The following is a 21,658-nucleotide window of genomic DNA, read 5'->3' on the forward strand; positions in this document are numbered from 1 at the left end:
CTCTTACATATAAAGCTAATTATAATGCTTTTAGCAGAAATTATTAAATATTTATTAAATAATTTAGCATAGCTTGAAAACATATTTTGTGTGGGCTATAATCCCATATCCTATTTCATAAATTTGTATAAAAAAACCTGATGGGACGCCAAATTGTTTTGTCACCCCTCACCCATGATTACGCCAGTGTTATAATTATTTTGATTAAATTTTCTAAAATTAATATACAATATTAAAGTAGATTTAATCATTTATTTTAATCATCCATAGTATTTTCTTTAAATTAAGATAATTCAAATCGACAACATTATTTAACATTTAGTTTGATAACCAAAAACAATAATAAAATAAGTCAAAAGTTAAGAGTATCCTTCCGCTTATTTTGAGCTACTTGAACCACTGCATAAAAATCAATATCCTAAATATTACTTATTGTTAGTATTAAAATCTATTTTCGATTCCATATTAATCATACAATAAGACACTTATGACTTTGTATTGAAGTGTCTATACTAATTTTTTATATAATATTTTTAGTTATTTATTGTAGTCGTCGATACCTAAACTAAAAACATAAACTAAGTAATAACCACGTGGTTATAAAAAAGAGCACTTAATGCATTATTTAAAATGTTCACTTAAAAAAATATAACAAGTGCCATTTTAAGTACACTACTTTCCCTCTTTATAACAAGCTATAGATTTCAAGAGAGCACGTAAAAATAAGTAGCATAATAATTATATACATATATAAATAAAATAGTTAACTAATTATACACACATTTTTTTACTGATAATTTGAATTTAATCAGAATAATAATAATATTGTTATTATTATTTGTGAGAATTTCTAAAATTTTATTTTTCCATTACTCTATTAGTTTAAAAATAATAAAAATTGTTTAAAGAATAGCAAATTTCCAGTAAAATTTTTTACTAAAAATAATTTTGAAATTACAACAATATCAATGAAACAGATTTTCAGTAAAAATTAAGAATGACTCATTTATGCCTTAATATTTTTTTTCTTTCCTTGGAAGTACAAGAAGCAATGTTCACATTTAATAGGTCATAATATTTACAACATTTTGTTATTGTTACACAAATTAAGAATTAAAATAATAAGTGTTTACAAACAAGTGTAAAATATACAAATGATATTTAATATTTTTATTAAAAATATTTGTCATAAAATATAAATTTAAAAATTTTAGGAGCATTTACGCTAGACATCAAAATTTTAATTATTAGAAAATTTTTTGGGGAAAAGGACAAGTGGAGAAATTTATTCAGATTTAAACATTAAGCCCCACAAAAATCCAGACAATTAGATTCTACACAACATACAGTAATTGGAATATATGAGCAATACAAAAAATTATAAAAAAGAGATAATAAACAATTAAGAATGAATAAAATAATTTTTAAATTTTAAATAAATGATTTTTTTTTAATGATCATATACGTGTATTAAGTATTATATAAATATATATATATATATATATATATATATAGATAAATGAATGACTTTTCACCTTATTTAAATTAGACAGATTAAAATATTAGTATTTCATAGTATTAATAAGTATTACAATTTCATTAATTTTTATATGAAGTAAAGAATTATCAACAATGAAAAATTCCTCAACTCATATAATTAATATGGACAAATATTGATAATAGAAAATTTATAGATTAAATAAAAAATGAAAGGTATTTTTCAATTTGTTTTATTAATGATTAGCTTATTATTACTTTAGATATCTTAATAACTATTGTTTCCCAATTACAAAAAAAAAGCCAAATAACATAAAATTTAAAAAAATTGATTTGCAAAGTACTAAATTATCAATTAAATAATGTATAGAAGTATTTTTACATTTTTTGAATTAATAATACTTAAAAAATAAATTATTTTATTTTACTTTTATTATCAAAGTTTTAATGATTAAAAAAAAAATAATAAACAAATAAAAAAAAAACTAACTAAAATCATAATTAATATTTACAAACATACAATTGTTTTTATATACATTGATTAATATGAATTAGTAAGAAAATTCAATTTATTAAAATTATTTTACAACTCTTTTTTGTTGTCTAGCACGATAAATATCAAATGGTGGTGGAGCTAAATTGATATCTTCATCACTATCATCTCCACCTTTTCCTGATAATCCTACTATTTTTCGTTTCTTTTTATTAGGTGCTCCGTGAGTAGCAGTATCTTCATTAGCCCACTGTACCGAAACAGCTGTATCAAATAATTTTACATCACATCCATTATCTGCTTTTGGAGCTGGTGCTAAAAATAATTTATAAGTGTTTTAATTGAGAAAAACATTTCATAAATAAGTATCAATATAATAAGGGTGCAACACAAAAATTTAATTTTAAGCTAAACAAATTATTTTCTTTTCATAAAAAAGAGAATACACTGTAATTCCCTTTTTTTTAATAAATTTATGTTGATTTTCAAAGATGGAGCCTATCATAAAAAAACTAACACAGTGGGATCACAATATAATTGGTATAAGTATAGACAGCGAGTAACATCACTAAAAATACTTCAATGTGAAACTGTTATACTTCACTATAATTTGTACAGTTATAATTTTAAAATTTCTATGTTATAAAATTTCACTCGAATAATAATTCTTTTAAATTATTTGCTTAATTGAAAATAATAAATACATACATATACATTTTAAGAAATTGAGATTTTTTACTTTGATGGCTGATTTTATATAGTAAAACAATCATGGAATAATTTTTTTTTTAATATTGTAGTACACATCAAAAGGTTTATTTTGGTATAGGTTCTAAGTTATTCACATATTAAAGCATTTTCAAAAATTGAGTTGAAAAAAAATGTTTTTATATGATTAGGTGGTCTCTTTAAAATTTAATTTTTTTAAATAGTACTTAGTCATAATATTTAAAATAAAGGTTATAATATATATATTTATTTATTTATTTATAACTCAATAAATTTATGATAATCACATAAATAAAATGTTTTTATTTATTTACCTTTATATTTAATTAAAATTGCATTATTAAATATTTAGAAAATTTGTTTTCATTGTTAAAAAAATAACTATTAAATAAATTTATTTTATTTTGTTTCAACAAAATTATTAAGATAAACTTTTAGAAGAAAAACTACAAATATTAAATGTACATATTTAATATAAAATACTTTAAATTTAATGATGATTTTAAAATTATTTTAATATTAAATTTTTTACCTTTCTCTGGTAAAATAAGTCTATGGAATATATCCATGAGCATATCAACAGAAACAAATGGACCATGAAAACATCCAGGAGGTGGTAAAACTTGCATTAGTTGACAAGCAGCTGGAGGAGGCGGAAAAGTTCCCCCTTAAAAATTAAAAAATCATTTACTTTTAATAATCTCATAACTTTATGTTTACAATAATACCAGGTACTATATGTTCGCCAGGAAAAGCATTTAATTTTGGTTTATAAGGTACCATTTGTGAAACATCAGGTTCCGGTAAACGTTTTTCATTTGGTCTATTTTCTATATCATCTAAACCGTCAGTAACAGCAGATCTTTGTTGTGAATTATGCATTGTTTTTGAAACTGTATTAGTTACTTCATTGTAACCAATAGATCTTAATTCAGGACTTGTACAGGGATACAAATTTAAAAATCTATATCTGTCTACTAATTGTGCAGTTTCTTTCCCTTCAAATTCTACAAGCTAAATAAATGAAAAGTAATTAACATAATAAAAAGCTTTAATAAAATGTGTTTCTATACTTTGCCTAGGACAGCTGATCTTCGTTTTTCTACTTTTAATATACTTGATAAATCTCCAATATTCGATTCAAACTCAAGAAACCGATTCCATATTTCTCTATATATTACAGTACACTTTTTAACATATTATAAAAAATTTTATTTTCTAACATCATTTTGTTAGCCTAAAATTTATCAAACTACACTCTTAATATTGTCTTAAAAATAAAAATAACGTAAATTATTCAACTATATATTTTTATACCGTAAAATTTACAATGTTATACAGAATGCAACAACTCTCAATACAATTATTTAATTATAAATGATATTACATGAAAAAAAATTGAAATTATCAAACTTGTGATTACCAAAGCAAATAATATTTGAAGATTGGTTGCATTCTACATAATATAAATCAATTGTTTAATATAAAATATTAATTGTTATTTTCCTTGATTATATTTATTAATAAAATTTATTATCAAATACATATATTTTTTTTTGTTATGGTTTAAATATTTAATAATTAAATATATTAATTATTTCAAATAATAAGTAATTATGAATATATAATAATTTTCTAACATTAAATATTTTTTAAAAATATTTAACAAATTTTTTATATAAACTAAGTAACTGATTATTTCCCAACAATATTTACTCTGGTTAAACTGCAATAAAAATATTTAAAACCTAAAAATCCTCTTTATTTATGAAAAATATAATTTAGATTTCTAATATATATATATGTAAATTAATTTAGACATTAGAGATGTTATTATGTTAGTTTAAATAACAAACCAAATATTTATTGTTAATTATATAAGTTTACTTATACTAAAAATATATATTTATTAATTTTATAATTTTAATAAACTTAAATTTTCTAGAAAAAAAAAAAAAAATACTTACACAGACTTTTCTGGCTCTAAACTAGTGTTAGACAAAACTCTTTCAAATAATACTCTTGTGTTATTATCCTCTAAAATAAATTATTCTATTTATAAGATAAATTGAGTTCTTTAATAATAAAATGTCAAATACCATTGAGATGAGATAAATAATCAATGTAACTAATTATGTATTGAGGATTATCACAATATTTTTTCAACCCGAGTTCAAATATACGAAATGCTATATTTTTATCTTTACTGCAATAGTATTCCATTAATGCAGCAGAAACATACACCTAAAAAATTATAATAGTACTTAAACATTTTCAATTAAACACAGCTTTTATAAAAAATTTAAATACAAACATGATATTTAGACCTAGGATCTTCTCGCGCTTTTTTAAATACAGCTCGTGCTGATTTTATACCTTCTGCTCGACGAGCAAACTTCATATATTGAACATATGTCTAAAAATACAATTTTTTAATCACAATTAAAAATGTAAAAATTGCATGAGTAGTATCAATAAATATAATTTATAATAAAAAGAAAATTATACGCATTGATATTTTTATAATGACTAATGAATATTATGACAATAAATAGATAGCATATAAAATCTCACTTCCTCTGGATCAAAAAAAGCTAAATAATATATCATAACATTTTGAATGACTCATAAATGAAGCTTTTAAAGAATATACTGATTAATGTAAGAAAACTTATTTATGTCTCAAGATCCCCACTATAACTCTACACTTACACCTAACACTTTGCTTAATAACTGAGACACTTATTAAGACATAGCTCAATCTAAATATTCTAACTAAAAATAAAGTAAAGGTTGTATCATTTTCAATTTAAATTAAGATTGTATTTAGGAATTATGCCAATCAGGTTACCTGAGGTATCTGCTGCTTTTTGGATTAACCAAACATTTTTTTCTCTCCATTTTTGAGCAAAATAAAAAAAGATCTCAATGTATAAAATTTAAGGCAACCTTGGTTTACGTGAATAAAAAATCAGTTTTATAAACTGAACATCAATATCAATGAGTATTCACAAAAATAAATCAATTGTTCAAACTTCCTCATCATTTAATTTAAATGATAAAGATATGAATATTTGTTTGGGATTTAATTTTATGATATCAATAAGTAGTTCATTATAAAAACTAGCGATTGCATATAAACCAGTGTTTTCCTTTTATTATACAGATTATACAACACTTACAATATTTGAATTACTAGAAAACATTAGTACATATTTTACATTATACATACCAATGTTGGATCAATAGGTTCATTTTCTAAATAGCTTTTATATATACTATGTACTTTTTCATAATTCATTCGGCCTTCCTCAAAGTCAGCATAAGCAAAGCGTAATAACATGCTTGTATTTAAAACTGTTCCTATAGCTCTCTCATATACATTAGATGCTTCATCACTATACTGTTTAGCAGCTGATATATCCTATTATACAGTAATAATTCATTAATAACATAATACACTTATACAGTAGTTTTTATATTAAACTAACTCCTTTTTCAGCCAAAATTTTAGAACTTCCATCTAAGAATTGGGCAGCTTCATACCAAAAGTCAGGATGATGGCTCATGCATAAGAGTGCTTGATCAAAGGCAAACATAACTCTTCGAGTAATAAGAGCTGTATCTTCTGTATTTAAAGGATTTGACTTTTCCCAAATTATATATTTTTTCCAAAGTTCAACCTAAAAAATTTAATATTTTTTTTTAATACACATGTCATAAAATTAAATTAAATAATTAGAAATAATTATACTTGTTTCATTTCATCTAAGCTTCCAGTAGGTGGAATACTGGGAAAATTTTTATTCAATCCTCTTATAACAACTTCATATTCTTTGGTTACTCTTCTAGCATTCATATAATCTCTGCTACGTTCAATCATCATTTTGTCAGCAATCATAACATTAATACTTTGCTCAAATGCTAGATATTCTTTCCAAAGTAACTCAATGCTAATCATGGGATTCACAACACCTCTCTGGTATACCTTAATTAAAATGTTAAATATATATATATATCAAAAAAAAAAATAATATGATTTTTAATAAAATTGAGATTTGAAAATTAGGACATTATAATTTTGATAAATTAAAATTTCATTGTGATTCTTTTCTTGCAATAATTTATGTATTCTTAGACTTTGTTAAAATTTAATCATTTTTTATTTGTTATTTTTATTTTTCAACATTTCAAAATAAACAGGTTTAGTACTTTTCTTACAAAAATGATTAATAAGTCAGTAACAATTTAACTGTATATTTTGAAAACATTTTTTCATTTTGTAGCTTTGATGCAAAGTTTAGGAAGTCTTAATTTTACCTTGATGCAAGTATATTTTTGAAATTATACTCTCTTTGAAAATTCTTAACTTTCACATCACCTATTTCGTTTACAAATAAACATTTTTTTTAATCCAATTTTTGAAAATGTTTTAATATGTGAATGACTTATATGCTATACCAAATTAAATATTTTTGATAATTATTATAATAATTAAAAAAAATATTTAAAATATTTAAATCACTGTATTTATATTTTTTATTATTTTACAACAAAAAATATAATTTTAATGTAGTCTAAGAATACATAAATTATTAAAAATAAAATTTTAATTATATCAAAGTTACAGTTAGAACGTTCTATTCTGTATACAGTCAAACCAGTACATACTCAATTTTTTTAATTTTTCTCATTTTTTAATTAATATAAATAAAAATATTAAATTTTAAATTTTAAATTATGAAAATTAATTGATTTCATTATAATAGTTTCAACAAGAGTCAAGTGAAAGATCCAATAATTAAATAGAATTGTTACATAGAAACATCATAGGTAATGTGTATTTTCTATTTATAATTCAAACATGATTTTCTTAAAAAAATTAAAACCTTTCTTATAGCTGTTATCTTTTGATTTTCTGCATAAGAGCCAACAGCTTCAACACTACTGAGAAATGTAATGTAATCTTGCCATATATTGTAAGAATGGATATCCATTCCAATTTTTTCAAGTGCAAAATCATAAGCTTGAGCCATTTTTTCTCTAAACAATGATAACATAACTATAGTTATTATTTTTATATAGAGTGAATTGTTTCAAGTTAGCCATTTAATTTCTTCTAAGATAAGTATTTTGAATTTTCTCTACATATGTATCTCAATTTATTTGTTATAAAATAATTTTTAGAATCATCCCTTATATCTTAAAGGACTGTCAACTTAATTTTTTTTTGGTAAAATACCTATTAAACTAACTAGTAAAATAGAAAATGACCAGTGAATAACAACTTTTGGACCAATACTTTGGAAGTTATTAGCATTTTAAAATATATACTAGAGATGAAGCGTGGACGATGCTCATCATTTTATCATTAATCATTTATTGGCTACACTCTTCTTCCAGCCTATTTACAATAATATAAATATCTACTGAAAGACAAGCCCAAAAGTTGTTATCAATCAGTCATTTTCTTTATTAAATGATTTTATATTCTATAAGCCAGTTTAATATGTATATTGGTATTTAAAAAAAATTGTTAACACACCTATAAGATATAAGGGATGAACTTAAAAATTATTTTATAATAGATAAGTAAGGATACATATATAACTAACAAAATCTAAAAGTAATTAAAAAATTAATTATTTTAAGAGATATTAAGTGGCTAGCAATAAACCTTTTACATAAAAATAAGGATTTATTTATTTACTTATAGGTAGGTAACAAGGCTTTGGTTTCTTTAACATAAGCCAGATAGAGTTTCCACAATTCAATATTCAATACTTTAACAAGACAGTGTTGAAAAAGCTTAAAAAAATATATTTACTTAAAATTAACTTTAAAATTTATCACAAAAAGTTATTTCAAAATTTACTATACCTTTTCTACTTTTTCAAAATTTCTACCTCGCATCTAAAATAAAATTCAAGATAATTTATTAGAAATTATTTGATATTAATAACATAAGTTTTATTAAATTTGACTAAATAAGGTATGACTAAAGCATAAAAAATGCATACCTCCTAATTATGATTTAAACATTTTTTATTTAAACTTCAAAATATTTTTTTAATGAAGTTCTTTGTACAACTTTTAAAAATTACAAATAAAAATGATTATATATATAATATAAATATTTTTTTTAATTCATTCTATAAAATGATCGTTGATATAAGTTTCAGTAATGAAACCTTTTTTCATAATATAATCTAAGTTATATTATATTTCATCAAAATCAAAAATAATATACCTCCATTTCAATATAATATTTCCAATACCGGCCAGATGTTGGAAAAGTCTCAACAAGCTTTTCAAAAAACGATCGCACATCATTTATCCACCTAGTTTGGGCTTCACGTAGCAGTATTGACCATGATTCAACATCCCATTGGTTTTCTTTTACAGCTTCTTGAGCCTCTTCTAATTTTTCATTACCCCAATTCTATTAACCAATGAGTATTAATGTCATATAAACATAATGAATGACTTTAATCTTACCACTGGAGGATATTCTTCTATGGGAGCAGTGTCTATTTTTGAATCCATTTTTTTAATAAGTTATCTCCAAGAACAGCTTACTCTAAAATATTAAGTACACAAAATTACATCAACATTTTAAATTGTAATCGTTTTTATCAACAAAGCTCACCCGGTTGATAAAAATGAACGATCCTAAGGTTACAAATCGTGTGCACCGTTACTAACTGTTCACTTAAGTTACAAACGTCAAGACTGATAATAATCTGTGTTATCAATAATGATTCATAGTTATCAAAATCCTAAATCCATTATTAATCAATTAATTACAAATTAGTTCTTTAGCTAAACCATAAGTCTTAAATTAATGTACTCTAATGTGCTAACATACTACTTATGATAGTAGTTTTATAGGATGTTAAAGTTTACAGTGCTTAGCGACGACATGTAAAGTTGATTAGGAGGATATCCAAAATTGACTTCATAAGGAAAACTATGGCCGAGTTCATTAGAGGTGGACCTGGCGTTATATTACGAGATAGAGTGCAAGCAACATTGAGTTTCAATAGCGAAGATAGTCAAGATATTTTGGATCAAGATTTTGATCCATTTCTTGAACAGGATGAACCAGATGGCTCGAATATATCCTTATTGCAAGCACCCCCTGAAAATCTTTGGTATCATGGACGATTGAGTCGATACTCTGCTGAAGAACGACTATGGCAAGCGTCCGAAATGGGTAGCTATCTTGTGCGTGAAAGTGACCGTAAACCTGGATCATATGTTTTGTCATACTTGGGTCGTACAGGCATAAATCATTTTAGAGTTACTGCAGTTTGTGGTGATTTTTATATTGGAGGACGTCAATTTGATAGTTTGTCAGACTTAATAGGTTATTATACCAATTGCTCTGACTTATTAAAGAGAGAAAGGCTAGTTTATCCTGTAGCACCCCCTGAACCTGTTAATGACAAAAAACGAGTTGTGGCAATTTTGCCTTATACTAAAATGCCTGATACAGATGAGTTAACTTTTCAAAAAGGAGATATCTTTTTTGTACACAATGATATGGGAGATGGATGGCTTTGGGTAACTGCTCATAGAACAGGAGAACAAGGAATGATATTTAGAGATTTAGTAAGTAATCATATTAGAAAATCCTAATTGAAAGAATTTTATTTTGATTTTATGCAGTAGTTGTACTAAGCTAACATAATTTATTCAGTTTTTAATAAAATATTAAAGAATAGTAACGTCTTTAAATGTATTATATATTTTAGTGATTGTTTTGTGGTTATAAATTATTACATTAAGTAGAAAATAATTATGCCACTACTAATTGTATATTAAACTTTAAATAATTTCCCCCTAAACTAAGAGTATATTAATTGAAAGATAAATTAAAAAATAGTTTTTGTTGATGAGGATAATATTACCTTTAAAATTCTTAAATATTCAAATTTTAATAATTTATTTAAAAAATTATAAAACTTCTATAACAATACTATCTAATATTTATTAAACTTTAATGTTAATTAAAATCAGTCATTTTTTTCAATTACCTTATAACATTTTTTAAATTTTATGTTTTTTTTTTTATTTAAAGAGTATTTTCTTATATTTTAATGGATTAAAAAATCATTAATACTCTACAAAGAGAAATATTAGTAGGTATAACTTTTTTTTTTATTACAAGAGAGATTATATTTTAGCACAGAAGCTGATGGAGATTATAATTTTAAAAATAATTTGTAGTATATTGGTTTAAACAGATGTTATTCATATATTTTATCTTATTAGTTTTAGTTGTTAAAGAGATGGGTAAGCCTATTGTGCACATCTCTTACCAAATTTTATTAATTTGGTTTTTCACATAAGTATTTTCACTGAAATGTTTTTACCATTATTTGTATACATATATATATATAGCATTAGGTATACAAATAATATATATATATGTGTGTGTGTGTGTGCGTGTATAGGACATCTCAATAGGCCATTCCTATAAATATTCAAAGAGTCTTATCTCTCTAACAAAATTAAGTATCTTTTTAAGTTTTAGGTGTTTAATTTCTTCTTTTTCGGTAATACTTTTTTCTAAGTGTTAAGTTCTTAATGTGGCTAGTGTGTCACATTCACAATTAATGTAACATAAATCTTCCTCTTTTGTTCCACACTTTCTGCACATTGGTGATTTTGTCACACCCATTATGTAAAGATATTTAAACAGATGACCATGTCCTATCAGTAGTCCAGTTAGGGTGCTTATTTGATGTCTAAACATGTTGTCAAGATCCCTCAGTAGTAGTCCGGATAAACTTTTTTGATTGTTTGGGTACCACTATTTCATCTTATAATTTGCATAATAATTATTTAATATTAAATTCAGCATTAAACACTAGTAAAATGTAATGTTGATGTTTGAATATTTAAATAATTTTACTTGGTCTCAATTGAGCAAAAAATATTTTTTAATCAAATATGATATTATTTCAGGTGGACAATTTAGATGAAAATATTGATCCTAATACTGTATTTGATTGGTTTCATCCTGGTGTTACAAAAAGTGAAGCTGTTGACATGCTAGTCAAATCAGGTCCTGGAAGTTTCCTCGTAAGACCAAGTGACAATTCACCTGGAGATTATTCTCTATTTTTTCATGTAAATAATCAAATTCAAAGGTTTCGCATTGAAAAAAAAGGTGTAAGATATTTAATGGGTGGTCGTACTTTTGAATGTCTTGATGCAGTCATTAACAGATATAGAAAAGAGCAAATAGTTGAAGGACATACTCTTGTTTTACCAGTGTGTCGTAATTCTAATGAACTTATAGAGTTGCCGATTAAACAAAAAGAAGTGCAACAAGCTGAAAAAATTTATGCCACACTTCGTGAATGTCGTGAACAAGTAGGGCTTAAAAAAGTTAAAGGAATTAAGATGCAAGGATATATGTATAAAAAAAGTGATAAAAATAAGAAATGGAAATCATTATATTTTGTTCTAATAATTGATGGTGTTGATACTCATTTATGTTTTTATGATAATCCTAAAAGAACCAAACCTAAAGGCTTAGTAGAATTAAGTTGTGCTTACTTATATCCCGTACATGAAAGTGTATTTGATAGACCTAATTGTTTTCAGTTAGTTGAAAGAGCATTGCCTTGTTTAGCCACTATTACATACTTGTCTACGACAACTCAAGATTTGTTCCAAGAATGGGTATCAACTTTAAGAATGTACTGTGTTACTCAATTATCTAGAGTTCCTAAAGCACAAAAGTTACGAGAGTTACGATTTTTGCAATTGCATATTCTTGATGCTCATAGATTACCATTTAAGCTTGTGCCAAATCCATTTTGTATTATTTCTCTCAATCAAGTTAAAGTTGCTAAAACTCGAGCAAAAAGTGGACCTGATCCTGTATTTGATGAAGAATTCACTTTAGATGATGTTCCTCCTGATGTTTTGACTTTTACTATAAGTATTTACAACAAAGGAAAAAGATCTAAAGACACTGAAGTTGCGGAATTAACTGTGGATTTAAATACTTTAAACAATGGTGCTGAAACTGAAGATTGGTACCCACTTAGTGGTATTACACCTATTGGTGAATGGGGTTCTTTGCGACTTCGCACGAGATACTTACATGATTTAATAATGCCCACTGAAGAATATTCACCAATGCAACAGTTAATACTAGATCCTGAACTAGAAGCTGTCAGAGCTTTAGCTGATCTTTGTCATCAAGACAGAATGCCTTTAGCAAGATCTTTAATGGGTATTTTCCGCCATGAGAAAAAAGAAGCTGATCTTTTGAGAAATCTAAATGACGTGGAAATCCTTAAAGAAGATGAAACTACTACATTATTTAGGTCAGCTTCACTTACCACTACCTTGATGGACCTTTATATGAAGTCCATGTGTTCAGAATTTCTGAAGTCTGCAATACAACAAACTATTTTTAAACTACTAGACAGCAAACAATCATGTGAACTTAACCCATGTAAGATGGAGTCACCAGATGATGCTTGTGATAATGCTGAATTTCTTCTAGTAGTGTTAGATGAAATTACACAATCAATATTTATGTCTGCAGAATCATGTCCACGCACATTACGTTATATTTTTGGATGTCTTCAAAGAATGGTAATGAATAAATGGCCTTATGAAAGACTAGTAAGAACAAGAGTTGTTTCTGGATTTATTTTCTTACGCTTACTATGTCCAGCTATGTTAAATCCTAGGCAATTCAATTTGATTCCTGAGCCACCTCCTCCTATGGCTGCAAGATCATTAATTATGGTAGCAAAATGTTTACAGAATTTGGCAAATTTAGTAGAATTTGGTGGAAAAGAACCTTACATGGAAGTTGTAAATCCTTTTATATTAAAAAACAAAGAACGAATGGTGGTATTTTTAGACCAATTATCTAATGTAACTGAAAAACCAGAATCAGAAGAAGAAAAAATTAAAGGAGATCCTGCTCGTAATTTAGGTACTTTACACCACATTTGTAAAACACATCTTAATGAATTACAAAATCTCAGCAAAACTCAGCCATCATTAAAAAAACTTGTAACTGTTACTGAAATGCTTAACAAACACAAACAAAAATATTTAGAAATGTTAAATTAATTGTTGTTTAAAAAAATATTGACCAACAGTTTAAAATACTAGCTGGTGGCTAGTCAACATTTTTAATTGAACTTAAAACCATAAATTGTAAAATATAAAAACTTACTTGCATGCCTATTATACTTCATACATATAAGTATATTTATATCTTCTCCAGTACCATTAAATTTTAAATGACAAATTGTATTTATGAATTATCCATGACATTAATAGAAAACAAGGGTGATTCTTAAAATTCTCAATAAGCTCTATTATTATGAATATTATTGTTTAGTACTAATAAAAAGTGTACATTTATTGTAACTGTAAATTTAAAACAGGCATTTATTAAAGAAATGTTAACACTTACCTATTAAGCTTTAATTAAATTAAAGTATCTATTTTGTAGAATTTAGTTACTGTTTAATAGTAGATACCTTCTCAATTTATCAACTAAGGTTAACACCAATTTTAAATTTGACTGAATTATATATGTTGTTATTAATGTGACAAACTAAAAAAAGTTTCTTTTTTTAACTATCAATTTTAATTAGTGCAATATATTTTGACTCTTGTGCCAAAAATCTTTATATTTGAAATTATTAAATCCAGTCATTGCAATTTCTTAAATTACATTTGTACTTCCCAAGTACTAGAATATTTTTCTATATTTTTATTTTATTTATACAACATTTTTAATAAATACTCTAGATTTAAACTAATTGTTACTATGAATTGAATAAAAATTATTTCTAAATTTGCTAACTGGTATGTTTTTTAATTGATATTTTTTTCAGTTTTGTTTAAAAAAATTGACTACAATTTTAAGTGAAAATCAACACAATTGTATGACATGCTAGACTAATAGTCTATATTAGTCTAAAATAAAATAGTTTGCTATTAAATAAAAAGTTATTGTAACTAATTATTGTATAATATGTAACAAAATGTTATTTTGTGACAGATGTAAACATAGGATCATATTAATGATGTAACATGTCAGTATAAATACATAAAATAAACTAAAATGCATTTTATATGATTGTACTAGTTATAAAGTAAACCAATAATTAAGGTCTAATATATTTAATAAATAATATCCAAGTAGTACAAATAAGGTAATATGAGTCATGCAACCATTGAACATTAAAACTTAAACCTGAAAATTAAATAAACAACTATGTCTAAATATTAGATAAATCACATTAGAAATTAGTGAAATAAAATCTAAATTATTATTTACAAAAATTGAATAATTATAATTCATAGATTTCCTAAAGCAATAAGTTAATTAGTCCTACATAAATGATACGAATGTTTTAAAGTTAAAATAATATTGTTAAATTTTTAAATAAATAATTTTAGATTTTACAACTAGTAATTAAAATAGAATTGGCATTGAAAATAAGTTAACTACAAATAATATTTTCTATCGACAATCATATCCATATAAAATTCTATTTTATTTATACAAATTTTTTTTATTAAAAGTATATAAAATATAAATTCTGAATTAATTATCTTTGCAGATTTTTATTTTGATCTCAATTGGTTCATTATCATTTGTTGACTTTTTTGTGTACATAAGGATCTTGGTAGGCTTTTGACTAATGGCTTTGATTATTTCATGGCCAATAGCGGTACCCATTGGTGGTGGTACAGCATTTCCAATTTGTCTATGTTTATTTATAATAGGACCATAAAATATATGCGAATCTTTAAAACCTTGAGATCTAGCACACTCTCTAACACTAACAACACGATGTTGTTCTGGATGTAATACTCTACCCTGTTTTCCCATGGGTTCAGGATTGGTTATAGTAGTTGAGCAAAAACCTGTCCAAGCTAAACGACCATATAACCCTGCCCAGTTATTATGTCTGTTCCCTGTATGAGGTAAACACCATGGAATAATTGTATTATTTTGACGGTCCTGTGGATTACATTTCTCACCAGTTGCACATGGACATACACCTCGTAAAGCTCCATTTTTACCTTTCCCATTCTTGACATCATGATGTGTATACAGAAGTTTGTTTGTCATTGTTCCATCAGATAAATTTACTTCTATATTAGGTAAATCTCTCCAATCACTGCCTTCTCCAAGTGGAATAAGTTCCATTCTTGCTTGAACAAGTGGTGACATATCTTTACAAATGTGATCTATTAATAAAGATTCACTGAAACGATGATTCGGATATCTCAATAGTTTTTGCATATGAGTGATAGGTCTAGATTTGTATGTAATTTGTTCATTAAATGCACCATTTTCAATTTCTGGTAAATCAGACCAGGCATCATACACAGTAATGGTTCTCATTGGTGCAGATTCATCATATTTACAATTGGTTTTAAATTTCTGATCACCAATTTGAACATTTAAACTTGAGCCTCTACGATTAAAAACATGAGTTGGTTCAGGATAAAGAGGTAACTTTTCACCAGGGGCTGCTGCTAATATTATAAGACGCCTTCTAGTTTGAGGTACTCCAAAATTACCAGCTTGAAGAATACCAAATGTGCACTGATAACCCATTCTAGTAATACACCTGAGTGTCAGTCTAAGAACCATGCTTCTCTTAAAAGAAACAAAATTTCGAACATTTTCCATTACAAAAAATTTTGGCCTGTAATAATCAATATAAGAAAGAAATGATACAATAAGAGAATTCTTGAACAATGAATATTGACCTGAATTAAAACGATTCATACCACTAAAGCCTTGACATGGAGGTCCTCCACAAATAAATTCAACTTCTCCTCTTTGTGGTATTTTTTGATTTTTTTCATTTGTTAAATTACCTGACATAGCTTGTTTTAAAAGATGGTTACAATCTTCAATAAAAACAATTGATTCTGGATTATTTAAAGCAAATGCAGTAGCAGCTTTATCATCACATTCTATAGCCCATTTACTTTTCACTAACCCACTATCTTCTAAACCTCTAGACAAGCCACCACAGCCAGCAAATATATCTAAACCTTTAAGGGGCTCAATTTTAGGATAGCTTGGTATATACTGAATTTTATCTTCATCGACATATTTATAATTTTGATTCACATACACTTCTTTTCCAGTCAATCTTGCAGAACAAGGCAGTTGATGATCAGGAATAACTGTACCGGTCAAAAAATCATATTTTTTTTTAAAAAAAAATCGATTTGGGCCTCCAGTTGACCAAGTGAGTGGATCTTGAATATTATTGATATAAGCTACATAACATTTGCCACAAATGTTGTCATATGTTACTCTAAATTCTTCTTCAGACCAAAGCAACATATTTATGTCAGCATTTTTGCCATAATCTTCTAAATTAATTTTTTCAGCTCTATACATACGACGTACAATAAGTCTTGCATTTTTTTTATCTTGATCTATAGTGTAAATAGCTAAAATTTCAGCAATTTCAAAAGGATCTGGAGTAGTCTCATTTGATCCACGCATAGTATTTTCCAATGTTTTACGATAATACTCTGGATATTTTTCTTCATCAACTTTTTTAAGACTTTGATTATTTTTAACTTTGTTAGAATCTGTAAATACAAATGGTTTTTCACCAACAAAATTTGCTCTTTTGGCTGTTGAAAATATATCTGATGGCAAATAAATAAAGCTTCCAATTTTATACTCTTCATTAAGATATTTGAACTTGTAATAATAAGTAACTGGACTTTCTTTTTCAATTAATTCAAGAAATTCGGGCATTTGAGATTTTTTTTCTAAACGTTCAATCTCACAATTACTGCAATATTTTTCATTTTTCATGTTATTCAAATTTCCCATTGGATACTCAAATCGACCATATTCATCATCATAACATAATTGAAAAAAAAAAGATTTTTTATCATTTCGATCAACTGGCTCCATTAAATCTTGTATTTTGGATCCTCCAAGTTTAAACCAATTATCACTAGGAATTTTTTGTTTTACATCAAATACATTAATAACATTGTTAACTTCAATATTTTTACATCTTTTTAAGGCAAAAATTTCTTGGGGATCTGATGCTTGACCTAATACTGTTTCATAACTATGCATGAATAAACTTATATGAGCTTTATCTTTAAAATTGTTTTTGTAAAAATATTCTATTCGTCCAATAAGAGGAACTGCTTGATCAGAACTCTTTACAACTACAAACATTTTTTCACTTAGTTTGTGATCTTTCCACATAACCTGATTATCATTTGAATTTTCAATATTAGATTCTTCTTTAACTTTTACTTTACATGCATCCTCTATCACATTTTTTACTAACTTATTAACTGCTACCTCATTTTCTTTATCTTCATTATCTAATTGAGCAGCAAACATATTTTCAAATACATCTTTGACTAATTCAGTGGTTGTAGCTTTACTAAATTCTCGTTTACTAACATCTGTTTTAACACCTCTTGTTCTATGTCCAGCTCTTTCTGATCTTTTAGCTAAGGTTTTAACAGGTTTTGCTGCACCAGATAACTGAGTCAATGTATCAATACATTGAGTATCAGATAATGGTAAGTAATATGTATCATTTGAATCATAATCTGCTACTTGATCCAAAACAAACTGAGCATGAGCGATAAGATCTTCTTCAGTGAATTTATTTCCAGTTGCTGGATTAATAGAATTAACAATACAATTTAAAATATCTTCATAAGTTGGATCATCTGATTCGCTATTATCTATCATACTCTCTATCACCAATTTACTTAAATGTATTTTCTCGGTAACAGATGTCATATATTTTTTATAACTCGGATGTGGCTCAATAAGTAAGTAATCAGCATAATCGGTAGATATACCAATTAAAGCTTTATCTCCTCCATCATATGAGGATAACCACCATTCTAATATGGGACCTAATTCTTTTGCAGGAATTCCTTCTTCAACACTTGGATTATGATCATATATTGGTTTAACATATCCAGTTAAATATAATGCCATATTTCTTTCCATCATACCAGTGTCAATCGAGCACATGTGACCATTTTCATCATAAATACTAAAATCAGTTAAATTATGCTGAATAACATTAAAATTATCAGTATAAATATTGGCTAATGTCTCATTGGTAAGAACAATACATTCGGGTTCAGCATTGGATGGAATAGAAACACTTTCAGTTTGTGTACGATAACAATACTTACACCTCACATTAGGTTTCACATCAGTAGTAATTACAGGAGATGTTTTTAATTTCTTCTCTCGTTCAGGCGATTCACTATACTCGCGTTTAATACCTCTTGGTTCAGTGTCTGTACTTTCTACAGGTGCCATATTAATACTTATTTAATAAAACTCTGAAATAAAAAATGACACAAAATAATCGAAATATTTACTATAATTATACTCACAACAAAAAAAAAAATTTATAAAATGTTACTTACTCTGCAAATAATTAAGCATAGAATACTGTCAATAAATAAAGCACATAACGATAATACAGCTGCTGCTTGACTATTGTGTTAAGTTGAAACGAGCAATACTAAACAATATAAAATCCATTGCAGCTGTCTTGTTAGCATTAGGCTAGATGAAAAAGCCGCCAAATTATTATCATAAGAAAAACATTTCTTATTTGATAAGAATCATAAGTGTTATCACAAAAAGTATTACTCATACATTATTATTTCATCTAACCAAAATTATAAAATAAGTGAAGTTGCTTATTTAACAATAAAATAACTTCAGTAATTATTAATTAGAATTACGAAAAACAAATATTTTTAAATCGCATAATTTTTAATTCATTAAACAAGAAAAGCAAAGAAGATAAATTATATAAGGCTTAACATATTTCATTTGATTATAAATCTAACAATTAGTTTAATTTTATAAAATCAAAAAGAATACTATTGTTCATATTTATATTTCCGCTGATTATTACGGTTTCATATAAAATTACAACTCAATCTATTTTATATATGTTTTATTCAAATTTAAAATGTTTATTATTCATCTTCATTACTTACTTACTGAATGTTATTGTAGTAACATCATTTAAGTGGGACAGATGAGGCATTTACCCCTTCAAAAAGATCAAGCTATCAAATATATTACCGGTCACAAATAACAAAATTTTAGTGAAATACGATAATTATTTATAATATATAGTATGTTTGTCTTATGAATTTGCCTTATTATTTAGTAACAATTTTTTTATTGTTAAATATTCAATATTAAGTATTCAATTTACTTATTAAAACATGTAAAATTAATTATGCAAAATTATTTAATTCATACGAAAAATAACCTTCATTGTAATGAAGTTAATTTTTTATCATATAAGTAATTTAATTTCATTCTATAATATATTGGGTAATGTATCAGTAGTTTAATTTCTAATCTATTAATTTAACTACCAAAAAATAATTATTTACCAAATACCGTGTATATATATAATTTAAAAAAATTTCTTTGTTTTATTTGAAATTAATAATTAATAAACAACAAAAAAGTTAATAACTATATTGAAATGTATGTACAGAGTGATCATTAAGATATTGGTTCAGTGAGTGCAGACAATTTTTATGGACAGTCATAAACAGCATTACAAAACCAATACCTTCTCAGCTTCGTATCGAAGCTAAAATTATTTATTGTGTATTCTCTCTTATATTTAATTATAGTTTAAAATAATTAATAAAACAATACATTATAAGAATAGTGGTCTTTTAAACATATCTATTAAAAAGCTAAGTATAACTCTTAATATATAAAAATATTTTTAGTATATATTAATAATTATTAGTATTTAGCAAAATGGATTCAGTTTCATTTCATCGAATCTATTAGTATCTTGTAAATATATATTAGCAAATAAAATAATCTGCAACTTTTATTTTTTTAATTATACATAGTTAAAAAAAAAGAAAAAATAACGTGTTTATTGTATCTTGTAAGTTTCTTGTTTAAAATTTTTCAAACCTTGTAACTTTTTTGAAATCTGTTCATTACAGAAAAGTAAGTAAACCAACAACTGTCAGTAAAGAGCCCTTGTGATTTCCTTCGTTCTTAAGTTTTTTTTTTAACTGACGAGACTAATTGCTGGAAAATAGCCGAACAAACAGACACAAACGTTGAATGTATTATTATATGTATAAGTACTATGTAAGTATACGTGGGAAGAGACTCGATAGAGAGACGTCAGTAGCTGAGGGGAAGCAGTTTGTGCCGTTGCTATAGTTACTGGGATATATACCTCCCTATTCGGATAGTGTTGACATTTGCACCCGGATTTAACACAAACTGCTGACATGCGGCAATTGATTGCGAAAAACGATACATATTTCATTTTTATTTTACAATTAAAATTTTATATTACTCAGCCATTTGTGTGTCTCTATACGTTTATTCAAAGAAACATAATGATTCCAAACACTAGATTTAAAAAAATAAACATTTTTTTATAAATTATTATGGTGGGAGCGCACTTTTACGGTGAATGAAAAATAGAAATTATGCGGCCATGGGTCTTAATTTCAGTTTTATTTATTTGGACCTACTTATAACCAAATCATTTTCAAATCGTTTAAGATTAAGATTCTATATAAATAAACTAGGTCTTTAGCACATAAACATCTGTACAAAAATTACATAAGTACATTTATATAGACATTTTTGGGGAACTCCCCGAATTTTGCATTATAAATGTCCCAATTTTATATGGAAATTTAGTTTCCTGATAACTATATTTCCCTCAAAAATATTTTAATATGAAAATACACATTTCGGGATGTTTTTAAGAATAGTAGGGGAGGGGATCTATCCACCATGTACACTAGTTGAGCGTTGATTCACATCCTTTGAAAAATATCTGGACAATCTAATGTAAGGAGCTGCGACGCCAAAAACCATATAAT

The 21,658-nt window shown here is 25.7% G+C and overlaps 3 protein-coding genes across 4 annotated transcripts; 1 reads left to right on the forward strand and 2 right to left on the reverse strand.

Moving 5' to 3' along the window:
- Nucleotides 1-1,774: 1,774 nt before the first annotated feature.
- LOC126902306 (protein suppressor of forked) lies at nt 1,775-9,360 on the reverse strand. 2 transcript variants are annotated; one of them, XM_050679422.1, is made up of 15 exons: nt 9,218-9,360; nt 8,970-9,161; nt 8,600-8,632; nt 8,430-8,527; nt 7,609-7,762; nt 6,474-6,707; nt 6,211-6,402; nt 6,006-6,143; nt 5,034-5,135; nt 4,819-4,963; nt 4,687-4,756; nt 3,793-3,889; nt 3,448-3,733; nt 3,252-3,386; nt 1,775-2,305 (listed from the first exon to the last, which is right to left on the reverse strand). In XM_050679422.1, the coding sequence occupies exons 1-15, from the start codon at nt 9,263-9,265 to the stop codon at nt 2,076-2,078; spliced, it is 2,154 nt and encodes a 717-aa protein (XP_050535379.1). In that variant the 5' UTR covers nt 9,266-9,360; the 3' UTR covers nt 1,775-2,075. The 2 variants fall into 2 exon arrangements, with proteins under 2 accessions (XP_050535379.1, XP_050535378.1); XM_050679421.1 differs by having other exon boundaries at nt 1,777-2,305; nt 5,952-6,143.
- A 126-nt stretch (nt 9,361-9,486) lies between these two features.
- LOC126902301 (ras GTPase-activating protein 1) lies at nt 9,487-14,847 on the forward strand. Its single transcript, XM_050679415.1, has 2 exons — nt 9,487-10,333; nt 11,693-14,847. The coding sequence occupies exons 1-2, from the start codon at nt 9,692-9,694 to the stop codon at nt 13,829-13,831; spliced, it is 2,781 nt and encodes a 926-aa protein (XP_050535372.1). The 5' UTR covers nt 9,487-9,691; the 3' UTR covers nt 13,832-14,847.
- Nucleotides 14,848-14,880: 33 nt separating this feature from the next.
- LOC126902299 (DNA (cytosine-5)-methyltransferase PliMCI-like) lies at nt 14,881-19,342 on the reverse strand. Its single transcript, XM_050679411.1, has 2 exons — nt 19,184-19,342; nt 14,881-19,096 (listed from the first exon to the last, which is right to left on the reverse strand). Exon 2 carries the CDS (start codon nt 19,071-19,073, stop codon nt 15,324-15,326), a length of 3,750 nt encoding a protein of 1,249 aa, XP_050535368.1. The 5' UTR covers nt 19,074-19,096; nt 19,184-19,342; the 3' UTR covers nt 14,881-15,323.
- Nucleotides 19,343-21,658: the final 2,316 nt, after the last annotated feature.

This window comes from Daktulosphaira vitifoliae, unplaced genomic scaffold (genome assembly GCF_025091365.1).
Source record: "Daktulosphaira vitifoliae isolate Bord-2020 unplaced genomic scaffold, ASM2509136v1 Scaffold_3, whole genome shotgun sequence".
NCBI classification, from domain to species: Eukaryota; Metazoa; Arthropoda; class Insecta; order Hemiptera; family Phylloxeridae; genus Daktulosphaira; species Daktulosphaira vitifoliae.

Bases quoted from the DNA above. Each gene is read 5' to 3' on its own strand.
- LOC126902299 (XM_050679411.1), bottom strand. From the start codon at position 19,073: ATGGCACCTGTAGAAAGTACAGACACTGAACCAAGAGGTATTAAACGC.
- LOC126902306 (XM_050679421.1), bottom strand. From the start codon at position 9,265: ATGGATTCAAAAATAGACACTGCTCCCATAGAAGAATATCCTCCAGTG. The intron at 4,964-5,033 runs GTTTGTATTTAA...ATAATTTTTTAG, and splicing joins ATCCTAGGTCTAAATATCAT to GTGTATGTTTCTGCTGCATT. The intron at 3,387-3,447 runs GTATTATTGTAA...TTAATTTTTAAG, and splicing joins TGGCGAACATATAGTACCTG to GGGGAACTTTTCCGCCTCCT.
- LOC126902301 (XM_050679415.1), top strand. From the start codon at position 9,692: ATGGCCGAGTTCATTAGAGGTGGACCTGGCGTTATATTACGAGATAGA. The intron at 10,334-11,692 runs GTAAGTAATCAT...ATATTATTTCAG, and splicing joins GAATGATATTTAGAGATTTA to GTGGACAATTTAGATGAAAA.